This window comes from Lipomyces tetrasporus (genome assembly GCF_029532465.1).
Source record: "Lipomyces tetrasporus strain NRRL Y-64009 chromosome Unknown POJ06scaffold_7, whole genome shotgun sequence".
NCBI classification, from domain to species: domain Eukaryota; kingdom Fungi; phylum Ascomycota; class Lipomycetes; order Lipomycetales; family Lipomycetaceae; genus Lipomyces; species Lipomyces tetrasporus.
The window spans coordinates 1190457-1215325 of NW_026611602.1; the positions used below are offsets into that span (position 1 = coordinate 1190457).

Genomic DNA, 24869 nt, shown 5'->3' on the forward strand with positions numbered 1-24869 from the left:
GTGGGCACTACGTCTGTATCAAATCTGGACGACACAAACAAACAGAACAATCCCTAACCCTTAAGTGTAAAACCTTATTCCCAGCAGCGGGCGTGTATGTGCGCGTCGGAACTCTTGCCCTACTCCCGAGAAGATAGCGCATTCGTTATTTCCTTCATTTCCACACCTTTCGTTATCCACTTGCGCGAATCGTTAATATCGACATCAATCACAATGACTTTCTGGAAAGAAGCCGGTTTGACGTAAGTATGGTTTTGCTGTCGCGAAAAAGTTGCCGTGAGAGGTGGTGGTTGATTGTGTCGGGATTGAGATCGGCGGAGAATTTGGCCAATTACATTCTCGATACAAGGGACCACAACTCCGCTCCACCTTGCGAACACGGACAAATGATATTGGCTTGGAATAACGGAATGCTGATGAGATTATTGGGATATAGTTATAATCGATATGCTGCCATTGCAGCTCGTGCTACCCGTCGGGCATTGAAGGAGGATAAGCGCATTGCGGCCGAGCGACGTGAGAACAGTGAGATTCGTGGTGCTAAGTGGGTTAATGGCAAGCGTAAGTATTTGGTTTACTTAGTAGGCTAGAATCCATGCTGACGGGTAATATAGAGGGCGAATATGAGAATAATGAGAAGAAGTAAATTCCATTAAGATAGCATTCGTGGCCGAAAATTGCGGTGTGAAGATTCATGTTTTATGTATGGATTTACATAGAAGTTGACTAGTTCGATAATACATTTACGAACAACGTAAACCTATTTCCTAATTGGACTTTGGAAGACTTCCGATGCTAGAAAGTCGAAGATTGCATGCGCGGAGGTTAAACTATTCCAAATTATCAATGATCTCAGAGCTACAGCAAGCAGTCCTGTAAATGTGTAAACTGCGCCGGAAATCTGCGTCTGCGGTGCTGGCTGACCACCTGGATTGCGTAGGGATTTTTGGGAGGTTGCCGTCTTGCCGATGACCGAGAAAACCGATTCTCGACTGGAGATGCCGTAATTTGGCAATTCGCGCCAACCCTTCACCATCCCGAGGCTTTAGGAAATCTATGCTTGCATGGTCGGATCGTAGTCAGCGAGCTCTCAATTAGTAAGTTGCGACAGCTTCCGTTGGTCGGCAGTTTCACAAGATTGAAATCAACGCCCGAGTTTGCGTGAATCTCGATGGGGGTAGCTAATTTGATTAGAAGGCTAGGCCGTCAACGTCTAATATCTTTCCCACGTTACAATGGGTACATTGGAAGCCAGTGGCATCTCTCTGACTGCCTCGACCAATGACGCAAATGGGGGCGATCGGACAAATGACAACAGAGCTATCCATGGAACCAGCGAGTCTAATATAGAAATTCCCACAATAGCGCCAAATTATGTGGATATAACCGATATATTTTCAAAGGAGACTCAAAGTAAGGCCGACCTTTCTCAGGTGATATGGTCCTGTGGAGCTTACGAACGCGCATTTAGAGATCAAACCGGGAGAATTGGCTATGTCGGAGACGTTTGAGCTTGTGAACGCCATTAATGCTCTCGAGGTACCACCATTTCGATGAATAAGTGAAAAATTGAAATCTCTGTTAATTGCTTATTAGATGATGGACCTGAAAATGGACACCGGTTTGCTGGATATGCTCTCCCATGACAAGGAATTCGATACTAAAGCTAGCCGAAGCGCTAGAAAAGTTCTCGGGGTCATGGATGAGTTATTTGCTATGGAGGTATATCTTTACACGCGTTGTTGAGTTGTCCAAGCATAACGCTTACTGTTCGTTAGATGTCCTGGCATACAGGTGGCGCGTTAAGTCAAACGGTGTTCACATGTCTTTATATCGAGCAAGCTCTCAACAACTTCAACGGCAGCGTCTCAAGTGCTCATTTCGGGGACGAGAGCAACGACGTGCCGATACCGTCGGATAAGGACTTGGAAAGTGTTTTTGTTCATGTCGTCCTACGGGAGTTTGTTTTAGGAATTATCAAAACCTGTGATTTATCCCGAAGGCGGTTACAGTGCAATGAAATCCTGGAAGTATGTAACAACTTGAGTCTATTGAGTCCTGAGCGAGTCTAAAAATTGTTATATTTAGGACGAGGATATTGTCACGCAAACGTACTCATTAGATTTAATGCAGTTCGTGCCGGTAGCAGATATATGTACAGGTCTCATCGATGCGATTAGCAAAATGAAACAACTCCGGACCGAAACTGAAATACACCATAATCAGGAAGCTTCGAACCTTCTCGGTTGCATCGACGGATTCATATCCCGTCTCGAACTGCGTCTCATGGTGATCAAAGCATTGGATTCCGCTGATGATGTACCAGAGAAGCAAATTGAACTGTTGGATGGTACTGGTGACCTCATTCGGACAGTAATGAGTACGCATTCTCTTGCTGAGCCGCTTCCTGTTGCATTTAGTATTGCAATCCAAGGCCGCTTGGAATGCGGAATGCCTCCTAGACCGAAGGTAGAAACAAGTTTCGGAGATGGAATTAGGATTTTGGAGAGGTTATTAAGTGGTATGAAGGATGTATTGCGAGTACATGACTATGGATCTTTGGGCGACATCACTGCCTATTTTGAAGAATTTGCGATGCGACGGCCCACCGAGTTGCCGTACGTCCGGTGTCAGCTATTTAAAAGATTCTTGGTTAACCGGAAGATAGTTGGTAAATTCTCAATGCGAGACGCAGTTATTGCCGATATCACTGATCTCTGTTGTCCTTCGCCGGCGTTGTTTGCCATAGATGAGTCGCACTCCTGCCATCAAGCTTTAGAGATGTTTTTCACCAGAGCAGAAGTTTGTTTTGAAAACCTCTTCTCGGTAATGTGTCATAATCGGTCACGACTGAGGCAACGTCTTTGCGGCGTCATTCTGGACTGGGATTCACTGCAAGTCGATAGCGAGCATTTAGAATCAAACCATGACATGTTAGAATTCTCACCACTACTGTCTACCGATCAAAGGAGCGGCGAGGAAGGTTTACGTGCTTTGCCGTTGTCATCGTGGGTGTATTTTCGGAAACTGCAGATCATGGTTTGGATCGTATTTATGGGGTTTGAGTTGGATATTTATAGATTGGATGAATGGCCACTTATGCTTTGGTATGGTGATTATGTTCTTGGTGTAATGGATTCGCATATTGCGCGAATCGAAATGGTTCTCGAGATCATGGCTGCTCTGCCACCGGATTCTAGCACACATTCTACAAAGCCCCGGAAGTCAAAGAAGAACAAGGGCAAGCTTGCGTCTGTGGTACCACCCCCATCACCACAATCGATCATGAGATCGCGCAGTTGGTTGGCCGGATTGCGGTCCCAGATGGCGGCGTATAAGGAGTTATGCCAAGGGTATATGTGTTTCATAGCCGCTCTAGTACGGGCTGGGTGTGTTCGATCATTTGCCGTCAGTCAGCTTGATCAGTCGAAGAAGGAATTCATGGCGCCGGAATTGCTGTATAGGCTTCGTTTGAAGCCGTTTAGCACGATAGGTGTGCCGGAGGTCCCTTCATTTGAGACATACAAGAGACTGAGCGATCTCCGTGACTGGCAGGTGCGTTTATTCTGCCGTAATAATGGTCGCATTGCTAACGTCTACTAGATTGACCCCCTTCTTGACAATGCCCAAATAACCGTAAACAAGGCTCGCAACATGACGGATGCCTGGAGCAAGCTGAAACCCGAGCAACAAGTCAACTCTAAACTAGTGCAAGAAAGCTCTGCCAAGGTCAGTCGTCTCTCATGTACAGTTACATAAGGCTTGCAATTAACTTTCTGTATAGATGCAACAAAATCTCAAACGCTCTTGCATAGGAACGAACGTCGCAATATCAGTAGTGCGACAAATGAAGCTACAACCTGGTTCATTCGGAAAAGAGAATAAGCTGAAAATATCCATTCAGCATGATAACTTCCATCCTTTTTTCCCCATACTTTCTGTTTCAACCGGGAACTAACAGATTTTATGGCGGATTTTCCATTCAGTTGGTGTCGCAATGTATGATACAAAATAGGTAGAAGTTGCATTTGTCCGGGTTATATCTTGATGGTTCATTCGGAACTTTTCTCCGGGATGTATATTATGTGTCTATGCAATTGTGGAATACATTATGTGTCTATGCAATTGTGGAACAAGAGGTGAAGCGGTTTAGCTGGTGTCCAGATCATTGAACTGTATGTAGTGTGGCTTCCGAGTAGATGGTGACCCCTGAAAGACGAATATCATGGACCCCCCATTCACAGCGTCACACGTATTTCCTTTATGTTCAACAACTAACCTCTCATTGACCAACAGACCATCGTGTCATGTAGAATACCCATGGCAAGTACGACTCAGCAACCAGCATCATTATCCACTACAACAGCGGGGCTTACTCCAATCACGCCTCTAGCGCACCGAATATCGATACCGCCATACACTCTTTTCTGTCACCTCACCATATTTCCCTCCACTCCATCACAAACAATCGGCGCATCGTTGTCTTCAACATCACAAAATATCACTTCGCAGCCTATAATAATACATGTGACAACTTCAGAAGCACCGACTACCCCGCTAAGCGTGTTCGTCTATGCGCTTCCACGACCGGCTAGCGACCAATCGACAGCACAGCCGGTGGCTACGACGTTATTAGGAGGACAAGACAGTTCGTCACAGGAGTCTATGGAGTTGGCGCTACGGTTGGCGCGAGTGCTGGCTAGGCGTACGAACCGGCCGGTGTATGTTGGCGTTACTGCGGCAGGTTTTTTGGGTCACGTTGACGCGATTGAGAAGGTCTCTGCGTTTGTCAAGGAAAAATTAGACCGATGATTATTAGTATCAAATAGCAGTAAATGTATGTCAAGGTGTATACGTGATGTAGGATGCAAAAGATGGGATTACCTATGGTACAAAGAAAACTTCTTAGATCCTACAAACTAAATAAACATCCAAAACTTTTGTTGTCCAAAAACCCTACACTACATATCCCGAAATATTAATACAAGCCTGTCTAACTTCATCAAATGTGCAATGAATCGTTCCTCGACACCTCTTACTCGCCGAACTTCCTCTCGCTCAGCCGGGGTAAGCATATTCGCTTCATCTCGCCGAACATCTTCGCGTAACAGCTTGCTCATAACACCTGGTCGTCGTCCGCGTTCTTCTACGACTCGTGCATAGCACCGTACTATGGTTTTGAGCACGGCTTGGGTCATTAGTGCATACGCGCCCATTGGCTTGTGGTACCAAAAGTAGTAAGTTCTGCTTGGTGCGCGGTCGGTGCCTCTTGGAACTTCCTGCAAATCAAGACATCCTATCTCATGAAGCGCGGTCAGATGAGAGCGAATATCCTTAGGTGGTAGTAGCGCGATCTGGGCAAGCTGTTTTTCGTCTATTCGTCCCTTTTCACGAATAATCCGTAGTAAGCGACAGGCAATGGGACCCTGCTTCTGTGTAATCAACTTGTCGTATTCTAACTCTCGAACACGAGCAGTCAAGGTACCAAAATCAATAGTCCACTCGCCACCGCCTTTGTTGCCAACTTTCTTCATAAAGGGAAGATTCTGGTTGCACGACAAAAGTGCGAGATGGAAATTCAAATGCTCAATGCGGGAATTTGTGACAACAGTGTCATCAGCATTGTCGTCATCGTCATGCTCGCTATTATCGCTATGATCGCGTTGTTTGTCATCCCCAATTCGGTTGCTGTCAATGTCCAAAATGTCACTGCCCGGCATGCTATCATCGGACCCGCTTACAGAGCCGTCTCTGTAATGCTTGCGCTTTTGGCGTTTTGAAATGCGACTGCTTGAGGATCTTGATCGCTTCCTACTGGATTGTACCACGAGAGCACTTCCGAGCTCAATGTCTGCGTCCAGCCGGCGAAGAATCTCGAGAGATGTCACATTAATAGCTTTGTCGGAATTGTCCACACATCGGAATAGCTTAGGCTCCATACAATCTAGAACTTGTCTATAAACTGCAGCGGTGACATTTCCAATCCGTTTCGACACTAATTGCACTAATATCTGCGCTCGCATGAGCACAGCAAATTTATCATGATTTAATGCTAAGACTGCAGATTCGTCAACAGTTTTCGAAGGCGAGCTTTCGGACAATGGATACCCTCTACTCCCATAAGTTCCATTTGAGGTGGTGTTCGCAGCGGCGACTAACCCGTCATTGATGTCGTCATGTATTCTTTTGAGGACCTGAAACTCTTCTTGAGCCTCTGTGTGTGCTTGAACTTCTCGCTTGGCCTCGGATACAGTCTTGCTACGCGGAATGGCTGCTAGTCGTCGTTTAAATATTCGCATGTAGAGATCTGACTGGGGGTTGAATTCATGCCTCTTTAGCGTTGTTAGCAGTTTGTGCTGCAGCAACAACGTGAGTGCATTTCTTGACATTACTGCCTGTGAAGCCGACTGTGCGGCTAGGTAATCCGAGGCTCTGATATGTCCGTACAATAACAAATTCTTAACGATATCCGGCGCACCGGCTGCGTCAGGGAAACGGTCCAAAACGTAACTAACGAACGCTCCTGACCGCGCCATATTGTACATATTCCGAGTAGAAGCAACGTACGTAGCATTGTCAACCCCGGAATTATCGTCTACCCAGTAGAGCACAAATCTGTTTTGCACTAGGGGCACGAGTGCGCGTTGGATTGTCGAGGGGGCCACCTTGGAATATCTTGAGATCAGCTGGAGCGTCAGTCGGCCGTACTTCAGCAGTGTGTCGACAACAGTCTATGCGGGTCAGCATCTTGCTATACAGGAACCGCATAGTTATAGACACCTACCGCCGCGATATCTCCATATATGTCGCGGAGTAAGAGAATCACGAATTCCTTCTCGTACTAAGATGCTTATTAGTTCTTGCACTGACCACGTTAAAGAGCTATGCAAATACCTGCGACATTTTAAAACAGCAGCCCTACGCTTCGAGGTCTCCTGCAGGAGGTAAACTGCCGAGTATAATTATATCTTTGTCATACAGTAAGTAGAATGCTCTGCGCAGTCTCATACAGTAAGTAGAATGCTCTGCGCAGTCTTTTACGAAGTCACCCACCCACGCGTACGGACGTTGCGTCAGAGCTTGAAATTCGCAAAAATGCATTTTGGAAGAACTGGCTTGCAGGCAAAAATGAATTTTCCACAAATTCGCATTTTCTTCAATTAACCCTAACCCCTTCCCCGGGACCAATGAGACGCTTTTGGATTCTGTGGTTGCTGATTCGCTAAAGTTTTCGTCGAAACGCACCACAACCGAACCTGTGAGCATCTTCGACTCGGACCTGCCTGATCTCGGGACGACTTCCTTAACACGCGCACATTCACAACTCACTCCAATCCACTCAACAAGCAATGCTCGTGTCTCCTACGTCCGCCTGCTTCCGCAGGGCCGCCAGCTCCTCCGTCCGTACAACGACTTCCCGCTCCCTGGCGACCGCTGCTGCCGACCTCGGATTCGAGACGTCCACTGTCGACGGCATCAAGATCGCGACTAAGGATATCGCCGGCCCAATTACCACCCTGTCCTTCGTCATCAAGGCTGGCAGCAGATACGCGACTGTTCCAGGTGTCGCCCACGCTCTACAGCGATTCGCCTACCAGGTATGTCGTGCTCCGACACCGTGTTCCTTTGAAGGATGCACTCAGTTGCTTGCATTCGACACACATATTCTTTGTCATGACAGAGTCCCGATGTGGTCAGCAGTCGAAATGCGGAGATTTCGTTATTGTGACGGAGTAAGCTAATTGGGATCTGCAGAACACACCGAAGCGTTCAGGTCTCCGTTTAACTCGTGAGACTGAACTGTTGGGAGGATCGCTCACCAGTGTTCTCACCCGCGACTCAATCGTCCTCACTGCTCGATTCCTCAAGGATGATCTGCCATATTTCTTCGAGGCTCTCAGCGATGTTTTCGCCCAGCCAACGCTTGCCCGTCACGAGCTTGCTGAAATTGTTGCTCCTTTGTTGAAGTTGGATGCTAAGCTTGCCGACGCCGAAGCTGCCTTCGTTGCTTCTGAAGCTATCAACTCGGCCGCTTACCGGAAAGGATTGGGTCTCCCGCTATACGCCCAGGCTACCGATTCAATTTCCATTGACAATGTCAGGTCCTACAAGGATGCTGCCTACACCAAGTCCAATCTCGTGATCGTTGCCTCGGGCACAGACATTAACACGCTCTCTGACCTCGTCAGCACTTACCTTGAGACTGCACCTGCTGGAACCGCGTCGACCACTAATGCGTCTACATTCTACGGCGGTGAGCTCCGAATCCCCTCCACGGCTGGTAATTTGCTCACTTTCGGCGTCGCCGCCGAACCTTCTCCTACCTTCAATGTCCTCGCTTCCGTCCTTGGCGGCGCTTCCAGCATAAAGTGGTCGTATGGCGCGTCCCTCCTCAGCGCGACCGCCGGCAAGGCCTACGCCAAGGTCACTCCTTACAGTGGGTCGAGCCTATTGACCGTCACCGCCACTGGCTCCCCAGCAGAAATCAAGAGCGCAGGCGCCGCAGCCGTCGACGCTCTTAAAACTGTCGCTACTGGGGTCAGCCCCGAGATCTTGAAGAAAGGTATCGCCGGTGCCAAGTTTGACGCTCTGTCTGCCCTCGAAGGCGCCGCTGGCCTTGCTAGCGTGGGCGAGATCCTTTTGAGCTCTGGTAGTGTGCCAGCAGCTGCCAAAATTATTTCCGAGATTGAGAGTGTCACAGCTGACTCCGTCAAGAGTCTAGCAGAGAAGATTTTGTCCGAGAAGGTCGCAGCTGCCGCCGTCGGAAAGGTGTCAGAATTGCCGTATGTTGACGAACTGGGATTGAAGGCGTAAACGTAAAGCACGAAGGACAAGGTGTTTGGGACGACTAAGCGAAGCAGGTTTTTATGTCAACAGTTAAACAAAACTGGTGGACCGCATTGTTTACAATGAACTGGGATAAACTTGATATAAATATCTGTAATAGATGTAATATAATGGCACGTTGTAATTGATCGATCGATCGATGGTTGTTTGAAATTTGACAAAAAAATAAGCATTTGAATATACATCTGTTCGACAAATACTATACAGAGCTATGCATTCATTTCCCTCTATTTATAACGTACACTTACACCATGGCTCGATGAGTATGTACAACCTGCAGCTAAAGCTAAATATTACAAGTTATCTTCGGCATCCTCGGCATCCCAATCTCTCTCTCGCCAGTCTTCTTGGATCATGGCCATATGTTCAACCGCGAATCCACAGCTCCGTAGCCAGTAACACTCCTGTTCCGAAATAGCTTCGCAGTTGTTTAAGACCAGCGTCTTGATCGACGTCATGAAGAACGGCGTCGTGCCGGCGGCCAAGCGATCCGAATTCGCTTTGATTCGCTCGCACAATTCCGTCACTGTTAAGTAGGACCCGTGATCTGCCCGCGCTTTTCCGCCAATCAGCCACGCGATGCCCTTGATCGTGACCCGCGTCATGGAGAGGTCGATAACCTCCAAATGCCTGAGCCCGTGCAACTGCTCGATCACCGAATCCGTCACGTCGTCGTTCTCAGCCAAATCCAAGAATCGCAACTCTGGACACAAATCAACTAACTGTGAAGCCAACGGTCGGGATTTCTGTGAATTGCAAGCGCTCGAAAACGTTCCTGGCTCCGAGCAGGGGTAGCCCAGCGACGCACCCATGTCATAGCGTACAAACATAGACCCTCGTAAGCTGAGACACTTAAGCTTGTTAGGGTCACATCTTGACAAGGCGCCCAGTAGTTCGTCATTCGACAAGCTCTCGCTAAATGACACTTCTAACATCTCCAAATTTTCGTATTCATTTAGCACCACGGCATCAATGTCACCGGTTGTAGCATCGGAGTAGTGTGTCCGTCCGCTGATGTGCTTCAACGTGCGCGGAGTCATGGGTGTTTGTCGCAGCTCGAATGTTTTGCACGATGGCGGCAATATCGGCGTTTTGTTCATATTTGTGTGCGAGAATCTAACCGTCTCGAGCTTCGGATTGTGCCGCAGATCGACCCTGCGGAAGTTGTAGCTGTCTATGGGACCAGCAAAGTCCCCCGGTCGGTCATCAAAACCATCATAATCCCGCCCGAACCAGCTGCGGGCGTAGACGTCGTAGGGATTGTACATCTCGAATGGATCGACAAGCCCGCCCGTCTCGTATTCCATCGAGAACTCGTCGTCGGAGTAGAAGTCACTTTCTGTGATGCGTACGCTTACGCAGGATAATCGCTCTAGGTTCGGGAAGAGACGAAGCAAGTGATGGAAGCCTTCTGGATCAATGACCACTTTTAGATACGTCGATGTTTCTGGGTCGAATACATCGCGCACACTAACACCACCCGGATGACCAGCCTTAATTCTCGGACTCCCTCCGAGATTGAAGACTTTGATCTGATTCAACGGGACGTATGCGGCATCAGATGGGGCAGGAATGTCCATGAACTGAATAAACATGTAGTCTTCACCGTGTCTTATATCGTGATAACAGTCCAATATATACAGATTGGGAAGGTTCCCATTCAGCAATATGTGAATAATCGGTGACAAGGAATACGCGGATACTCGCAAGACCTCCAGCTTTGAAAGGACGTTCAGCGTAGTCGTGCCAAATGCGTGCCAATTGTCAAACGTATAGCGCTCGCCGGATTCGATGCTCAAGTACCGTAAACTGCTTTCTCCGGTATTAGACATATTTTTTATGTTCCACGTCGCCTTCGTCTTTGTCTTTCGTCGATTTTCGTGACTTCGAGAAACGATATGCTTCAGGGCAAGTTCGCTCCATGACACAGTATCCGTGGTTGTGCGGAGACAAAACTTCTTGATATGTCCTTTCGAAATACTGTAATACCCGCGCATTAAATTCACGGTCACGCCAAACGGCTTCGTGAACCGGAAATCGAGCGTCGTCCACAAATCTGGCGTGTTTAGGATAACGACCCGCCAAGCTCTGCTGACGGATTGCACCAGAACAAGTTGTCGGAATGGTAAATACTTCAACACGCGTTGGAATAGTTCTAGTGGCAACCGTTTTTCTGGATCTTTGGTCTTTGAGTTTTCTTGTTCACGGTTATCGATCACGTCTCGCATGGTCTAGCTTGGGCTGTGAGTATTTCTGACCGATTAATCAAACAACAATATGCTAACCTTCCAAATATCCTCCTGCTGCAACGCATTTTTTAAACCAAGGGCCAAAACATCAACAGCAGCGACATTGTCCTTCAATCCCATTTGAGCTTTCGCAGCTAGTACATATCCCTACAACGCATTAGCTATCAATGCCTCACAAAAATTGCAAGACACGCGCATACCTCGGCATTCCCTTTTGCACGAGCAATAAGTCCTTTCGCAATTGTCAACGCGTCGTCAAACTTCTTTGTCTTCAAAAGCGACAAACTCAGTTTTTCGAGAATGCCGACATCCACCGGCGTATGGGTGAGTCGCAAATCGTCCAAGACCTGGAACACAATCAGCCTCACCCACAAATAAAATTCACAAAATATCCTGCCAATCATACTGTCGTGTAATGAGATATAGCACCGTCGTAATCTTCGTCCGCAAATTTCTTGGCCGCTTGCTCACGGTGATTGAGCCGATTACGCGTCAACCGCCGATCGGTTCCCACCGACAATGATGACGACGCCATTGTAATTTCTGCACTGACACCAATCTCCCCGTCTGCAGCCTATTAAAATGCTGCCAAAGCACAGACAGTGTGGTTGGTGAAGACCAAAAAGTCCGCTGTAGGATCATAGGCAACTACATCATGATGTGACGTGTAAATGCAAATAGCAACCCTAACATCGACTTGTGACCCTTACCCGCAGACAGACCTAGCTAGCAATTAGTTTGCCGAACATCATGATGTCCGAATGTTAACCACCACAGCCATGCGTGTGCCATCTCACTGCGTCTCCGAACGGCAAACTTATTATTACCATAAAACTAATAATACAATCTCAGGTCCTTACGATAACTATCGAATTTAGTTCGCATCAAATTAACCTTGCTCGATACATATGCATACAATTACACCATGACAAAACGACAATTAACAAAAATCTTAGTGGATCACTACAAATTACATATAAGTTCCAAAACATCTCTGAGTGCAAAGTTGTGGGTTCGTAACGCTCAAGCATCCAGGTAGTAGTTCAAAATGATGGCTGCCAGGAGACCGGCGCAGATAACAACGGGACCCACCGGACTGTCGAGATGCTTGCCGCTGCGCATCTGAATGGCCTTGATCCGATGCATATAAACACCATAACCCCAGCATCCGCAAAATATAGTCAATATGAAGTATGTGTAGGCGAGTCTGTGAGCGGTCGTATTATATTGACCAGCCGCATTGTAAAGCCCGAATGTGAGAGCCGATAGCAGAACCGTAACCTGCAACCACTTGTTAAAAGTACGCTCGTTCGCAAGCCATACCTTTGGCTCGACCATAACCTGCCCAGACTGGGTAAGAAGGCGCTTCGGTCGCTCGACACCAGGTGGAAGCTTGAATGCTTTGTCGGAAGCTTTGCGGTGGCGCTTGAACCAAGACTTGGCCGCACGTGCGCGGGACTTTCTGTGCTTCCGTCGGCGACGGCTGCTGGTGCCGGCTTCTCCTTCTTCTTCCACTTCCTCTTCGTCCGAAGAAGATGAGCTTTCATCTTCCTCGTCTTCGTCGATATCTTCTCGAATAATTTGCTGGTGCTCACGGTCAGCTTCGTCAACATAACTGCGCAGAGAAATTGAAATAGACTCTTGTCGTCCGTGAATCGCTGATTGTTCACCGACAGCCGCCAGTAATGAAGCTACGGCGTCATTACCAAATGCACCTGCAGCAGGAGACGAGCTTAGGGCCTTCAACGACAGATCTAAAGGCTGGTCGCCAAACTTCTTACGATTCAACTCCTCCGCGTACGCCTGCTCCGGATCCCGGCGAATATCCTTCTCAAGCTCCGACAACCAATATGGCAAGACGTTGATGTACTCCTCGTCATCAAAGAGCATTGAGACACCATGCGCAAACTTCGAGAACTTGGGGGCTTCCTTGACGAGATGGCTCGCCATCAGGTCCTTAACCCATGATGGTCGAATTTTCTTGTCCCCTGTTCGCATGGCAACCTTGATTTCCAATACAGCGTACGGGAAACGGGAAATCTCGCCCTTGCGGATGGTCTTGAAAGGATGCTCGAGACCCATGTCATCGATGTCATGGCGGTGCCAGTCTTCCGGATCTCGGATAGGTCGAGTTGAGTCCAACGCATCTTCACGAATCAAGTCAATGTCGTTGTCGATGCTTATACGAACACGATCGTCATCCGGTATCTGGAATGCTGTTCTGGAGTAGACAGCGCGCAGAACCGGCTGCAAGTTGTTGTCACGAATGAAGCTCTGAATATCGGCAACAACCTTTTCAAATTTCTCGACTTCGGCAACTGGAGAGCCACGCTCCCGCATTTTGCGAATGCTCTTCTCCATAGAGTACGTGCCGTCAATAAATGGCTTAACGTACTTCTCCTTGATAGGGATACGCTGCTCCTGCACAACCTCTTTGTCCTCGGGATCTGCGAACTTGCGCTCGAAGAAGATCTCGGGGTGGCTATTGAGCTTGCCGTACCATCGCAGTCGCACAGAAGACGCAGTTTCTCGAGATTCGAGCTTCTCGAGGTAGAGCTGGAATTCAGGATTATCAAAATAAAGCGTGGTGATGGTAGGATCCGGCGTTGATAGGTTCAAAATTTTGTTGGATTGGGGGTTGTAGATAAGGAGTGGAAGATGACGCAGAATAAATGTCTTGACTTCCATGAGATTATCGGGATGGACCCAGACTGCGCTTTCAGTTAGAGTGAAACAAATATATAACACAATACATCGCTCACATTTGAAGGACTTGACAGTTGTGGTGGCAGACGATGTCGGTGCCCTTGACAACGTACCCTCCGGGTGGAGCTCCTGCGGGAGGCCGGCCTTGTGATCTCGAACATAGGCATAGAGCGACGACAGCTTGTACAAGATCGGCGAGTAGTTTTCTGAGTTGAATGGTAGTGCCGCAAGTCGGACTTGCAACAGTGGTCTTACGGAGTACGTGCTGTAGAGTCGGTCGTGCTTCTTGACGATCTTAAAGAAACCCGTGTAGTTCAGACGCGTAAATTTTTCGAGCTCCTGGGCTTCAGCAAGGGTACGGTCGAGCTCCTTTTCAAACGCGTCAAAATCAGCCTGAGCAGAAGCGGAGTCGTCGCCGTTGGAAGGAATGCGCCCCTCTACCGCAGACAACTTGTCTTTCAGGTCAGCGTACTTGTGGGACTCAAACTCGTAGACTTTCTCGAGCTCGGCGTCGAGCGCGGCGACAAAGGTGCTTTCGTCCTTCTCTGTCCACAGCTTTGCATTGTGACGATCTTTCGGCGCGGTCTGGTCATCGTCCTCCTTGAGTAGCCGTTTCAGACGCTCGTAGTCGATATACGACGCCGCCCAAGGCTTGTACATTTCATTGGCAAGCTTGACGCCGAACAGCATTTTGACTGCTCCGAATCGGTATTGGACGTGGCGTAGTGGATGTGGAGCGGTGCTATTATGAAGAGCAAGAAAGAAAACAGATGAAATGCCTGGGAGTGTCGGTGTTGATATGCCTGGGAGTGTCGGTGTTGATCCCGCCGGGCTTCGAAGAATGCTTCTACGACGGGCCGAATCCACTCACTAACCTTTCGCCCAATCTCCTTTGCCTGCTAGAAACGTGGTGTACCTGCCTCTCATAAAGCCCTAACCTCGTCTGATTTGCATTTAAACTGCAGCTAGCAGAAGGTTAAAAAAACTACTAAAACTAACTAACATACTTTTAGTTGTTGACTATAGTTACAAAAAATTGGGCTTTAAAATTATTACAAGTTCTAGCAAAATCAACGCTGACCCATTCGAAACACTCTCAACCCTTTTTTCCTGCCTTTACCATCTATCTCGCTTTGTCCCCAATTATCGCACATGTGAATGCTTGAACTATTAGCATGTTTACATAACTCCTGACAATACGTCGCCCCACATCACCCCCAAATCTGCATCTTGTTCATCGTCATCAAGCAAGCTTTCGCGCTCTTCAAAGTTGCGTCATAGATCGCATCAAGTTGTTGGCGGGTATGGTCACTGTCATCTTATACGTTGTGTGCTAATATACTGTCACCTTCGCCATCTATGGCTTGTGTTGACTGTTTGTTCAACTATTTTGAGCACTGGCGCTTATTGTGACCGGCATTGTGACAAGATCCACACCGTCTCACGTTCAATAAGCCGCACCAAGGACAGCGGGTTAGGGCATAGATGACATGTATAGTACGGTTTTCTATAAAAGACCCTGTATTTAGTTAATCGGAACTTTGTTTTGTGAGTCATACCTTGATCGTCTCCTCGTAACATTCGGGCCCTGTCGACATCAGTTGTGAACACATCTGGCGATTTACCTGGGAACACCACTTCTTCTGTTATTATGTTAGCTTGATAATATGTACTAAAGTTTTGCTTCACTGACTCGGGTGCTGCATTACCCAGACGTGAGAATTTGTGTGCTCACTGGTCACGAAGATATTCACCAATGGCAATCGGAATTTGCTTTGCAGTGATGTGCCTTTTCGCTGAGTATAATCATATGTTCGATTTATTCTGTTTCCTTTTTTGTTCAATTCTGTGTGAGCTACTGCCCTTTGTATACTTGAGCCGGCTCCCAACCTCATGTACAATCTGCCGGATATGAAACACAAAGCAAGAAAGCAAGAGCCACAAAAACACAAAGCAAAGAAGCCACACAAAACCCTGCCCACACCACCTAACATGGACTACGGAAGCATATTCTGTCACCTGAACGACTCCCAATTCCCCACTGAGTCGATTTCTTATTTCCGCAGCTGTACGGCCAAAATCATGACCACGCGCATATGGTCTTGCTAAGTTGGCATTGAGCTCTTGAATGTCCTGATAATATCGTTGATGGAATGAATGGCGACGTGGGTGGAAGAAGAATGAACTACTGTGAAGGGGCTGGAGAATCACAGACTAATTCCTGTGTCTCCGAGGGAATTAGAAGATCTTATAGACTTTTCTAGTGCGGTCAGGAAGTGCGCATCCAGCTGATACCTGGGGAACTACTAAGCTGAAGGGTAACCCCTTGGTGACACTATCTGGAGCTTGTGCTAAACCTACGCTGAGCAGCTTTCAGTCAGCACTAGGCGGAATCGATAAGCGAGATCGATTCCGCGCTGCTGCTGCTGATACACGGTTGATCATTTTCAACATATCATAGCGCCAGCAGGCCCTAAACCCGTCAGTACAGGAATAGAACTGCACATTTGCTCGGCTTACCTGTGACGATAGCGTCGATCCATCCAAAAACACAACTTCCATAGCTAGCTGACCACTTTCTGTCAGCTCACGTTTACGTGCCTGAAAATAAACATTAGCATACTCGAACAGTAATGCACACAACACATACAATAACTTGCTGCTTCAGGGACTGTACCACTTCAGCCACTTAACACACTTTGCACAATCGATTTGTCAGTTTAATTGCATACTAAACTGATGCTTCAGTTCGAGCTCGCGAAATTGGTCACCCAGTTCGCGATATTGTCGATCAATATCCCTCTCGCATCGCTCGCATCTCGTTTCTGAGGTCAACAGGTACGTCAGAGACAGAGCAACCTGCCAAGCCTGAATAACCGTTAGCAGAAGACGCAACGTATAATCCTGGCAAACTTCACCGGTGCTTTGTTCGTATTTCTCGCAAATGCGTAGATACTAATTATGGGTGTTATCCAGATCCTCTCGGCTCGCTTGTAGAGGAATCTTAGAGGAGACGGAGCTAAAGTAAATCCATTCAGTCGCGACCTATCAGTAGCACTCGCACACAACAGTATGCTTACAGGACAGAGTTCTATGTGCCATATTCTTTAAGTACTCTGCTCTGTCCACATCTTCCTTTGTTGGCAGACGTGATGGTCGCGGTATTGGTGGTATCGCTTTGTTCAGCGTTGGCGGGATTGATCCTCATCATTTGTCTCCATTGCTATAGTCTTTTCAGATTAAACAAGTATGGAAGAAGAGATAACTGCAGAACACTACAGAGAACTCTGCGCAAAGTTGAAGACACGGGGCGATGAGATCGCAGCAGTTGTTTACAATTCTGACGCTGACGCGTGATGTTTGCACGGTGTAGGGCTGGGGTTGTTTGGGTTTAGGGAATGTCAACAATACGCGTCGATGCCGCGGCAGCCTTGTTCCACAATTTTATTATTCATAAAATGTCCTAGAAGTTACATCACCATACCGCCCACCTTGGCATCACGTCGCAAACTGTAGCTTCGATTCAAGTTCTGACACGATACGGAGTCCAGTGAACCAACAAGGTGCCCGATGCAGCTATGCCAGAACGAGACATGCAATTAACCTAACACCAACAAGAATCACTTCAGATAGCGAGCAGAAGCTCTGCCTCAGATGTGTCACTTGCTGGTGGTCTGGCCGGAGGTATTATTATAATGATCGTGCATGTTCATATTCAAACGGGCCAATACATATGCAATTGTGCAAACGAACAGAAATGTCCACGGCAATATTTACAAATCCAAACTATAAATAGTATCCCTCTGCAGTCTCCGAGATACCTCAGCAGTCTTCGAGTCAGCTTCTATAATACAAGCAAACTTTATGCAAAGTAGTTACACCCCGATGTGCAACAATCCGGCTCCTGTGTGGAAGCATATGCAGTGAACTTCATACTCGCGCCATGGCTCTGGCATGCCTCAAGTTACGTTGCCATCTCAGAAGCGTGATAATAGCTGCTATCAAGATTATATCAAAAGCTACTCGTTTCGTAAAGCGCTACAAAAAAAGGTCAATGGATTAAATCAGGTTCATGAAGCACTGCGAACATACCCAAAAGTTTAAGGCAATCCAAACCATTGTTCCTCGCCAGTCCCTACCTTTACTGGGGGTCCGGTCCCCTGCCTTCTTGGGCCTCAGATGTCGATGACTAGGCATCCTGCTTAATGACTGCGACGGCGTAGACGGCGCTGTCACGAAATAAGTCTTTCGACTTGCTGTCCCAGTAACTAGTGCTCTTAAATGACTGACTTGAATACTAAGGCTATCCATGGCGGCCACAAGATCCTTCTGCCACATCACAGACTCGTCATCCTCGTCATCTGCAGATGCCTCTTCTGCGACCTCATTGCCTATGTCACGACCAGTCTTGGCTGCCGCAGCCGAGGAGCCCTGTACCCTGATCTGCGTCATCTCGCTTACACGGCTAAACGATGTTGTAGACGGGTATTTGGGCTGATTTTGCAATAATATAGAACTAGGTGACGGCGGAGACTCCGTTTCCATGTCTTGTACATCCTTCACTTGATCCCACAGGAATTGCAGCTCTGAAATCAACTCTCGCGACTCTGGAGTGGAACTGGCGTATTTTCTCATCGTCTACCAAGCATAATTAGCATTTATATTTAACGTGACTTGGAACAACATACATCGAGTAAGAACGGAATGTACCGTCGTTTCGCCTCCGTCTTGCGCAGACCTCTTTGGGAATACCAGGCATCCCTACATGACACGAGACAAGTATTAGCTCAGAAGTTGCGGCATTGAACAACCGTGCCCGTCGCCGACTTGACCTGAATTAACTACAAGACAAAGAATTCGTACCACTTCTTTCTAGCGGCTTCATCCTCTTCTCGATCCCCCGTCGGCCGCTCCATCAACACATCGACATCTCCTTCTGGTCGAGAGTGTCAGCAGTTCCAACTCATAACCCTCGTCATAGCTTAAACAGAGAAGACGTACCGGTTGCTTGCTTGTATAGACCGTATAAATGTATTCTATCCTCTATCGGTGGTCGCTGAATTGGCGTCGCGGCTATCACTTTCGGATTAGATAGCGCTCTAATAGTCGCAAGCGCCTGCGCGAAGACACGATCTATGTGGATGTAAGCCATATCTCCAGTCTCCGGGTGCTAATGTACATAAATTATACCAATTGAGTCTGCCATAGTCTATAATGGCACTGCGAGTAAATATTAGGGCGAATTGCTTTAGTTGCGGGGACGGTCGCCTGTGTGCGGTGTGTGTTTAATGTGGGGCAAGTCAGAAAGTGCTTTGAGCCGCGGTACAATGTTGCCGTACGCACGGCGATGACGTTTCAGGAGATCCACTGGTTGACTTGACTTCATTGTTAAAATGACGAAATTGGGCAATGCACACCAATCCGAGCTCTTAATAGTCGGTCTAGTAACCGAACACGGAACAGACAACTAGCACACGATAGCAACTAGCACGGATACTGTAGTCTTTTAATGGCACGACTTTGTAACCGGGATCCGGGAAATCTTTCCGGGCAAATCAATACAAGAGGACCACAAGTAACACTACGATCTCAGTGTCGATAAAATGCTACTGTGCCCGATGGTTTGCAATTCTTCTATGTTTATTATAAATTTTGCCAAACTGGTGCAACCATAACCTGACACGGTCCAAACTGCGTGTTTAGCTGGATCCGACCTACGTCATTCTGCTTAGCCTGCATCCGGGAACGTATGCGGGACTGCATCTTGTCAGCTCCTGAAACCTCCCTAATGCGTTAATTGCCCATTGTTTGCCACGCAAGAGACTATTAATGTCTAATGACAACGTAGAATTTTACAATGTTAAATATGGTCAGCAACCCATTATTAATGTTTCTCCATTATTAAATACTCCGGCGCTTATTATGTGACGCAGCTAAATTTTGCACCAAGTTTGTGGCGCTGGATCGCGGTTAAATCGCCTAGCTATGGTTGGGTACGACTTCACACATACGAGCGAGCAGGTGTAATTACCAATTAGCTCCGTCATAAACACTGCGATTATTAGAACACATACGGTCAATCCGAATTAAGCAAGGAAATTTTCGTATATCTATCTCCCGCGACGTGGGAACTCAAATGCGTAGAATATCCTTTTAGGTAAGGTTTGAAACTGCTCCGTACCGAGTCTAACCAGCCGTCTAATACAAGGGAGTCTAACCGCAGCACGCAACGGCAAGGCGTGCTTCCGCAACTTTCTCCATTTCGAATCTCGGTGCTTCCCCGTACACGACCAGACTACCAACACAACACCCGCTTTTCGCAATTAATCAAGACGCACGCACGGTCAGTTGCCGTCGACTAGCAGCTACTTAGCCCGATGCAGTGCTGTTGCGCTTCTGCCTTGAGTCGCTATGCCTCGACGTTCTTGCTTGTCGGTCTGATCTTGCTGATACTCGACTTTGCCGAATCCGCAAAGAACAATAATGGCAGACGGCAGAGGGAAGAAAATGTTGTGAGATCTCAAGCCCAGCAATCTTCCATATCTACTATTGGAAGCGGAAGTGGTCACAAGCCATCTGTGGGACTAAGCCAACAACGACAGCTTGACGACTGGAAACTGGCAGATTTTTTGCTGATTGCGACTGTCGACGGATCGCTGTATGCATGCGAGCGTGACACCGGGATGGAACGATGGAATTTGCGTAGCGAGAAATCTGTCGTCAGGGTTACACCGAAGGAGCAGAATGGTGAGAAAAGATCTGCGCACGACGATATGTTTCTTGTCGAGCCCCTAGGCGATGGTGCTCTCTATTATTTTACATTGGACCACGGTCCACAGGTGGGCATAGTCTGATCGTCCGTTGGAAGGTGGAGTGCTAACGATCGACCAGAAACTACCAATATCAATTCGACAGCTAGTAGACCAGGGACCGTTTTTTGTGGACGACAAGTCTTATACAGGTTCTCGAGTGACGACATTGTATTCTGTTAGTGCTCGTACAGGTAGGGTCGTGAATGTGTACGGCGTTGGATCTAGTGCTGGTTTGTGCCGTCGCAAAAATTTGGACGATTTTGATGAGGACGACTGGAATGATGCTCTGGGTGATCAGGAGACTTTTATGGTCGGACACACAGGTACTTGGTATTAGTCGCATGCATTCATGTTTTGCTTATTGACAAAATTACAGAATATGGCCTTCAGATTCACTCAAAAGATGGAGTCATATGGAATGTGTCATACTCGACCTGGGATATAAACAATATGGATACCGACCTAAGAAACCAGCATACCAGCAGCCTCGACGACCTGTACGTACTTGCATTGCACGATGGTACGATTGTCGGAGTCGACCAATATAATCAAACCAGGAGTTGGCATCGTGTTCTGCCATCTATGGCCATAACTACATTCGACGTTCTCTCGCCGTTCGACGACTATGCTGGTCGCAACGATCAATTGATTGTTCTGCCGCAGCCGAGGGCCCCTGACACGCATTACGGTGCGAACACCGACTCTAAATCGATATATGTTAATCGAACAAGTGACGGTGGCTGGTATGCCATCTCGGCAAAACATCACCCTCATCTCGTGAAGGCTGCGCCTTCCGCATTGTGGAATCTCGGATCCTTCACGCTTGATAGCGAAGAGCTGCAGACATCGATGATCGGCGTTCTTGATGGCAATCGATTGAGGGACCGGGCACTGCCACCTGCCATCGATCCACCGTTCACTGAACGACAATTAATTGGCTACGATCCGAATTCGATGCCTAGGTCTAGTAGTCTAACTTCAATGTCCAGACATGCTGTTGTCGATATCGGATTCGTTATGGCTCTCTTGGTTGCCGCGTATTTTTTTCTAAAAATCGGACCTCTTAGAGAATTCGTTTCCTCGCAATTGGCGTTGGCTAAAGATCATCAGTTGGAGAAACTGCATGCCACTGCTAGCGATGTACCTCGGCAGTCGGAAGTCCTGGATATCGTGGATGTGCAAATGCCCCAGGGGACGACTGCCTCAGTCGTCGGACAATCTCCCAATGACACTGTCGAAGATGTTCTCACTACCAACACCGAGAGGGAAAATGCTCAGACGCCGAAAAAACGAAAGCGAGGAGCGCGGGGAGGGAGAAGAAACGGTAACGGAGGCGGCAATAAGGACACCGACAGGGAGGTTAAGAGTGTTGTTGTTGTCGATGATCATACGAATGGCAAACTGGATGAAGATCCTAGAGTGCAGCTACGGAATGCTCTAGAATCGGAGAATATCGATACGGAGTCTGGCGCTTCTTATAAGATAAACTCTCTTGAAGTTACGGATGCTGTAGTTGGATACGGCAGTCACGGTACAGTTGTCTACAAGGGTATGTTCGAGAACAGGGAAGTCGCTGTTAAGCGAATGCTACTTGATTTTTATGACGTTGCATCCCATGAGGTCTCGTTACTTCAAGAGAGCGACGATCATCCAAATGTTGTTCGATACTTCTGCAAGCAGGAAAGCCAGAAGTTCCTGTACATTGCTCTAGAGCTTTGTCCAGCAACGCTTCAGGATGTGATCGAAAAATCGTCGGAGTTTACGGGCTTGGTATCTCATATGGATCCTCCAAATGTTCTCTATCAAATTGCAAATGGGTTACAGTACCTGCACTCCTTAAAGATTGTTCACAGAGATATTAAACCACAGAATATTCTTGTGGCTCCACCGAGGCGATTACGACACGGGGACTATGCAGGTCCTGCGCGACTCTTAATCTCCGATTTTGGACTGTGCAAGAAGCTTGAGGGCGACCAAAGCAGTTTCCGCGCTACGACAGCACATGCGGCAGGAACTTCTGGCTGGCGAGCACCGGAATTGCTGATTGAAGGGGATGATTCATGCAGTGGAAATGGGTCCAGTAATCACACTATTTCGCCTAGCAGCAACAACACTGGATCGGCCTCTGAGCCGGCTGTCATCGATACGCTTTCCAACCGACGCGCTACACGAGCCATTGATATCTTCTCGCTTGGTTGCGTGTTCTACTATGTCTTGTCGAACGGTTCACATCCGTTTGGTGACAGATATATGCGCGAGGCAAATATTATTAAGGGGGAGTACAGTCTCGACTATTTAGAGGCACTAGGATACCAAGGTATTGAAGCGAGGGATCTGATAGAGCGTATGCTTGACCGTGATCCGAAGAAGAGACCGACTGCCCATGATGTGCTTATGCATCCATACTTCTGGTCTATGCAGAAGCGGTTGGACTTCTTACTGGAAGTGTCTGATCGGTTTGAGATTGAACAGCGCGACCCGCCAAGTGAGCTCTTGGAAGAGCTCGAGTCTGATCCAGAGCATGTGGTATATAACGATTGGTACAAGCGATTAGACAGAAGCTTGATTGAAAATCTTGGCAAATACAGAAAGTATCACACTGACAAAGTTCTTGATCTTTTGAGGGCCCTGAGGAACAAGGTAGGTTCAAGTATTCGTTTTCTGAGCAGATTCTAACGTTGTCAGAAACATCATTATCAAGACCTTCCTCCGAATGTGCAAGCAGCACTGGGGGGCGTGCCGGACGGCTTCCTTGCATATTTTTCGCAACGATTTCCGAACCTTCTCATGCACGTCTATTATGTTGTCAAAAACAATCTACAAGACGAGCCGCATTTCAGACCTTACTTCACGGTCGCAACGCCATAATCTACGTATCTGCGGTGTATAGATTTCAACGAACAGTTTTGGGGAGATTGCCTTTGGATGGAGTAAATGCTATTGTTTATTACGGCTTTTTTCGTTTATTGCACTGGAGGAAAAGAGACATGTGGGATAATGTATTTGGAGTGTTAATCATTTCGGGCGTTTGTATGATACATTTTCATATTTGTTACTGAGGGCGGGAGGTTCGCCGTTGTCAGTATATGGATTAGACGGCGTATGATGGAGAGTTTGCAATTACTAAAAAGGTATATTATGACAATTCATGTTGCTATTAATTAAGAAATCCTAAACCTTCGTGTGCACACACAAACGGTAACGCGAATTATCCGTCTCTAGCCGGCTCTCCTTGCCAGCGCGTGCTGTTGAGGCTTGTCCTTAATGCTGGCATCCAAGGAGGCATCAGCATAAAAGAATAACAAGAAGTCTTGAAGCTTTTGTAAATCTTGCCAGTCTTTTTCCGATAATAAGCCGTCGTTATTCTCCCGATATTGATGACAAAAAAGGTTGATAGCCGTCTTAAGTTTTGTTGCAGTACTAATCATCATTGTACCAAGAGTTGAAGCGAGTAGAATTGTCTCGTACAAGGTTGCGGCCACCACTAAGCTCTCTGAAATTGGCTAACCGCTGTGTACTCCGCTGAATATATACTACAATATTATGTAGCTTGCCTACAGGTCCCTTCTCGCGCCATTGTTGCATTTCGAGTTCAATCGGTGCTGTTAATAAACTGGTGTTAGTTATAACAACTTAATTATTAATTATATTATTCCTGCATAATTTTTTAAATATCTTCTAATATATCTAATTATATCTAGAAACTACTGTATTTTATTAATATAAGTTAACATAAATTAGTTAAGTATTAAATTTATTTTCTTCTAAGTTAGTATATAGTTATACTATTATAAGATAATTAATAATTATTATATTAACTTTGCACTTCTTAATCTTAAGTGTTAATCTTATATTTATTAGTTTTATTATTATCTATTATATATAACTATTATGTTTTTTAACATTTTTAAAGAATGTAAGTTAATAATATTATTAAAGTAAACTACTATAAACTTATTTAGAAACTTCTATAGAATTACTATTATAAATCTTATAAATTAAGTTAATAGGTCCTTTAAACTTATTAATATAACTACTTATTTAAATAATCTTTTATCTATTAGGAAAGTTATTTTTTAAATATTATCTTTAAATATTTATAGTTATAATAACCCTATTAAATATTAAAAACTATCATAATCTTTACATCTTATAGAAGATCTTATTTCTATTCTTAATACAATACCTTATTATATTATTAAGTATTTTATTATTTAACACTCTGTAATTAATAACTATTCTTTTTATTCTATCT

General features: G+C 46.6%; 10 protein-coding genes across 10 annotated transcripts; 5 read left to right on the forward strand and 5 right to left on the reverse strand.

The window, feature by feature from the left end:
* POJ06DRAFT_256992 (mitochondrial ATP synthase) lies at window positions 1–1097 on the forward strand. The gene is made up of 2 exons (XM_056188090.1): window positions 1–561; window positions 615–1097. The coding sequence occupies exons 1-2, from the start codon at window positions 249–251 to the stop codon at window positions 644–646; spliced, it is 345 nt and encodes a 114-aa protein (XP_056042898.1). The 5' UTR covers window positions 1–248; the 3' UTR covers window positions 647–1097.
* Window positions 865–4139, forward strand: POJ06DRAFT_135258 (Mak10 subunit, NatC N-terminal acetyltransferase-domain-containing protein). Its single transcript, XM_056184442.1, has 8 exons — window positions 865–1097; window positions 1195–1413; window positions 1472–1539; window positions 1597–1722; window positions 1779–2030; window positions 2089–3555; window positions 3604–3729; window positions 3785–4139. The coding sequence occupies exons 2-8, from the start codon at window positions 1236–1238 to the stop codon at window positions 3956–3958; spliced, it is 2391 nt and encodes a 796-aa protein (XP_056042899.1). The 5' UTR covers window positions 865–1097; window positions 1195–1235; the 3' UTR covers window positions 3959–4139.
* A 109-nt stretch (window positions 4140–4248) lies between these two features.
* On the forward strand, window positions 4249–4931 carry POJ06DRAFT_256995 (uncharacterized protein). Its single transcript, XM_056188091.1, has one exon. It carries the CDS (start codon window positions 4321–4323, stop codon window positions 4810–4812), a length of 492 nt encoding a protein of 163 aa, XP_056042900.1. The 5' UTR covers window positions 4249–4320; the 3' UTR covers window positions 4813–4931.
* POJ06DRAFT_302376 (RNA polymerase III subunit RPC82-domain-containing protein) lies at window positions 4932–7027 on the reverse strand. Its single transcript, XM_056190762.1, has 3 exons — window positions 6895–7027; window positions 6785–6841; window positions 4932–6731 (listed from the first exon to the last, which is right to left on the reverse strand). Exons 1-3 carry the CDS (start codon window positions 6901–6903, stop codon window positions 4962–4964), a joined length of 1836 nt encoding a protein of 611 aa, XP_056042901.1. The 5' UTR covers window positions 6904–7027; the 3' UTR covers window positions 4932–4961.
* Window positions 7028–7240: 213 nt separating this feature from the next.
* On the forward strand, window positions 7241–9024 carry POJ06DRAFT_256999 (Metalloenzyme, LuxS/M16 peptidase-like protein). The gene is made up of 2 exons (XM_056188092.1): window positions 7241–7598; window positions 7756–9024. The coding sequence occupies exons 1-2, from the start codon at window positions 7350–7352 to the stop codon at window positions 8812–8814; spliced, it is 1308 nt and encodes a 435-aa protein (XP_056042902.1). The 5' UTR covers window positions 7241–7349; the 3' UTR covers window positions 8815–9024.
* POJ06DRAFT_212427 (uncharacterized protein) lies at window positions 9025–11727 on the reverse strand. The gene is made up of 4 exons (XM_056185458.1): window positions 11503–11727; window positions 11297–11443; window positions 11133–11243; window positions 9025–11078 (listed from the first exon to the last, which is right to left on the reverse strand). Exons 1-4 carry the CDS (start codon window positions 11629–11631, stop codon window positions 9141–9143), a joined length of 2325 nt encoding a protein of 774 aa, XP_056042903.1. The 5' UTR covers window positions 11632–11727; the 3' UTR covers window positions 9025–9140.
* A 157-nt stretch (window positions 11728–11884) lies between these two features.
* POJ06DRAFT_212428 (VTC domain-containing protein) lies at window positions 11885–14627 on the reverse strand. The gene is made up of 2 exons (XM_056185459.1): window positions 13859–14627; window positions 11885–13807 (listed from the first exon to the last, which is right to left on the reverse strand). The coding sequence occupies exons 1-2, from the start codon at window positions 14490–14492 to the stop codon at window positions 12120–12122; spliced, it is 2322 nt and encodes a 773-aa protein (XP_056042904.1). The 5' UTR covers window positions 14493–14627; the 3' UTR covers window positions 11885–12119.
* Window positions 14628–17238: 2611 nt separating this feature from the next.
* Window positions 17239–19100, reverse strand: POJ06DRAFT_257009 (acyl CoA binding protein-domain-containing protein). Its single transcript, XM_056188093.1, has 6 exons — window positions 18993–19100; window positions 18804–18935; window positions 18666–18738; window positions 18491–18563; window positions 17895–18440; window positions 17239–17840 (listed from the first exon to the last, which is right to left on the reverse strand). The coding sequence occupies exons 1-6, from the start codon at window positions 19006–19008 to the stop codon at window positions 17733–17735; spliced, it is 948 nt and encodes a 315-aa protein (XP_056042905.1). The 5' UTR covers window positions 19009–19100; the 3' UTR covers window positions 17239–17732.
* A 580-nt stretch (window positions 19101–19680) lies between these two features.
* POJ06DRAFT_257011 (uncharacterized protein) lies at window positions 19681–23797 on the forward strand. Its single transcript, XM_056188094.1, has 4 exons — window positions 19681–20641; window positions 20694–20937; window positions 20991–23254; window positions 23300–23797. The coding sequence occupies exons 1-4, from the start codon at window positions 20180–20182 to the stop codon at window positions 23480–23482; spliced, it is 3153 nt and encodes a 1050-aa protein (XP_056042906.1). The 5' UTR covers window positions 19681–20179; the 3' UTR covers window positions 23483–23797.
* On the reverse strand, window positions 23798–24078 carry POJ06DRAFT_257013 (uncharacterized protein). Its single transcript, XM_056188095.1, has one exon. It carries the CDS (start codon window positions 24043–24045, stop codon window positions 23833–23835), a length of 213 nt encoding a protein of 70 aa, XP_056042907.1. The 5' UTR covers window positions 24046–24078; the 3' UTR covers window positions 23798–23832.
* Window positions 24079–24869: the final 791 nt, after the last annotated feature.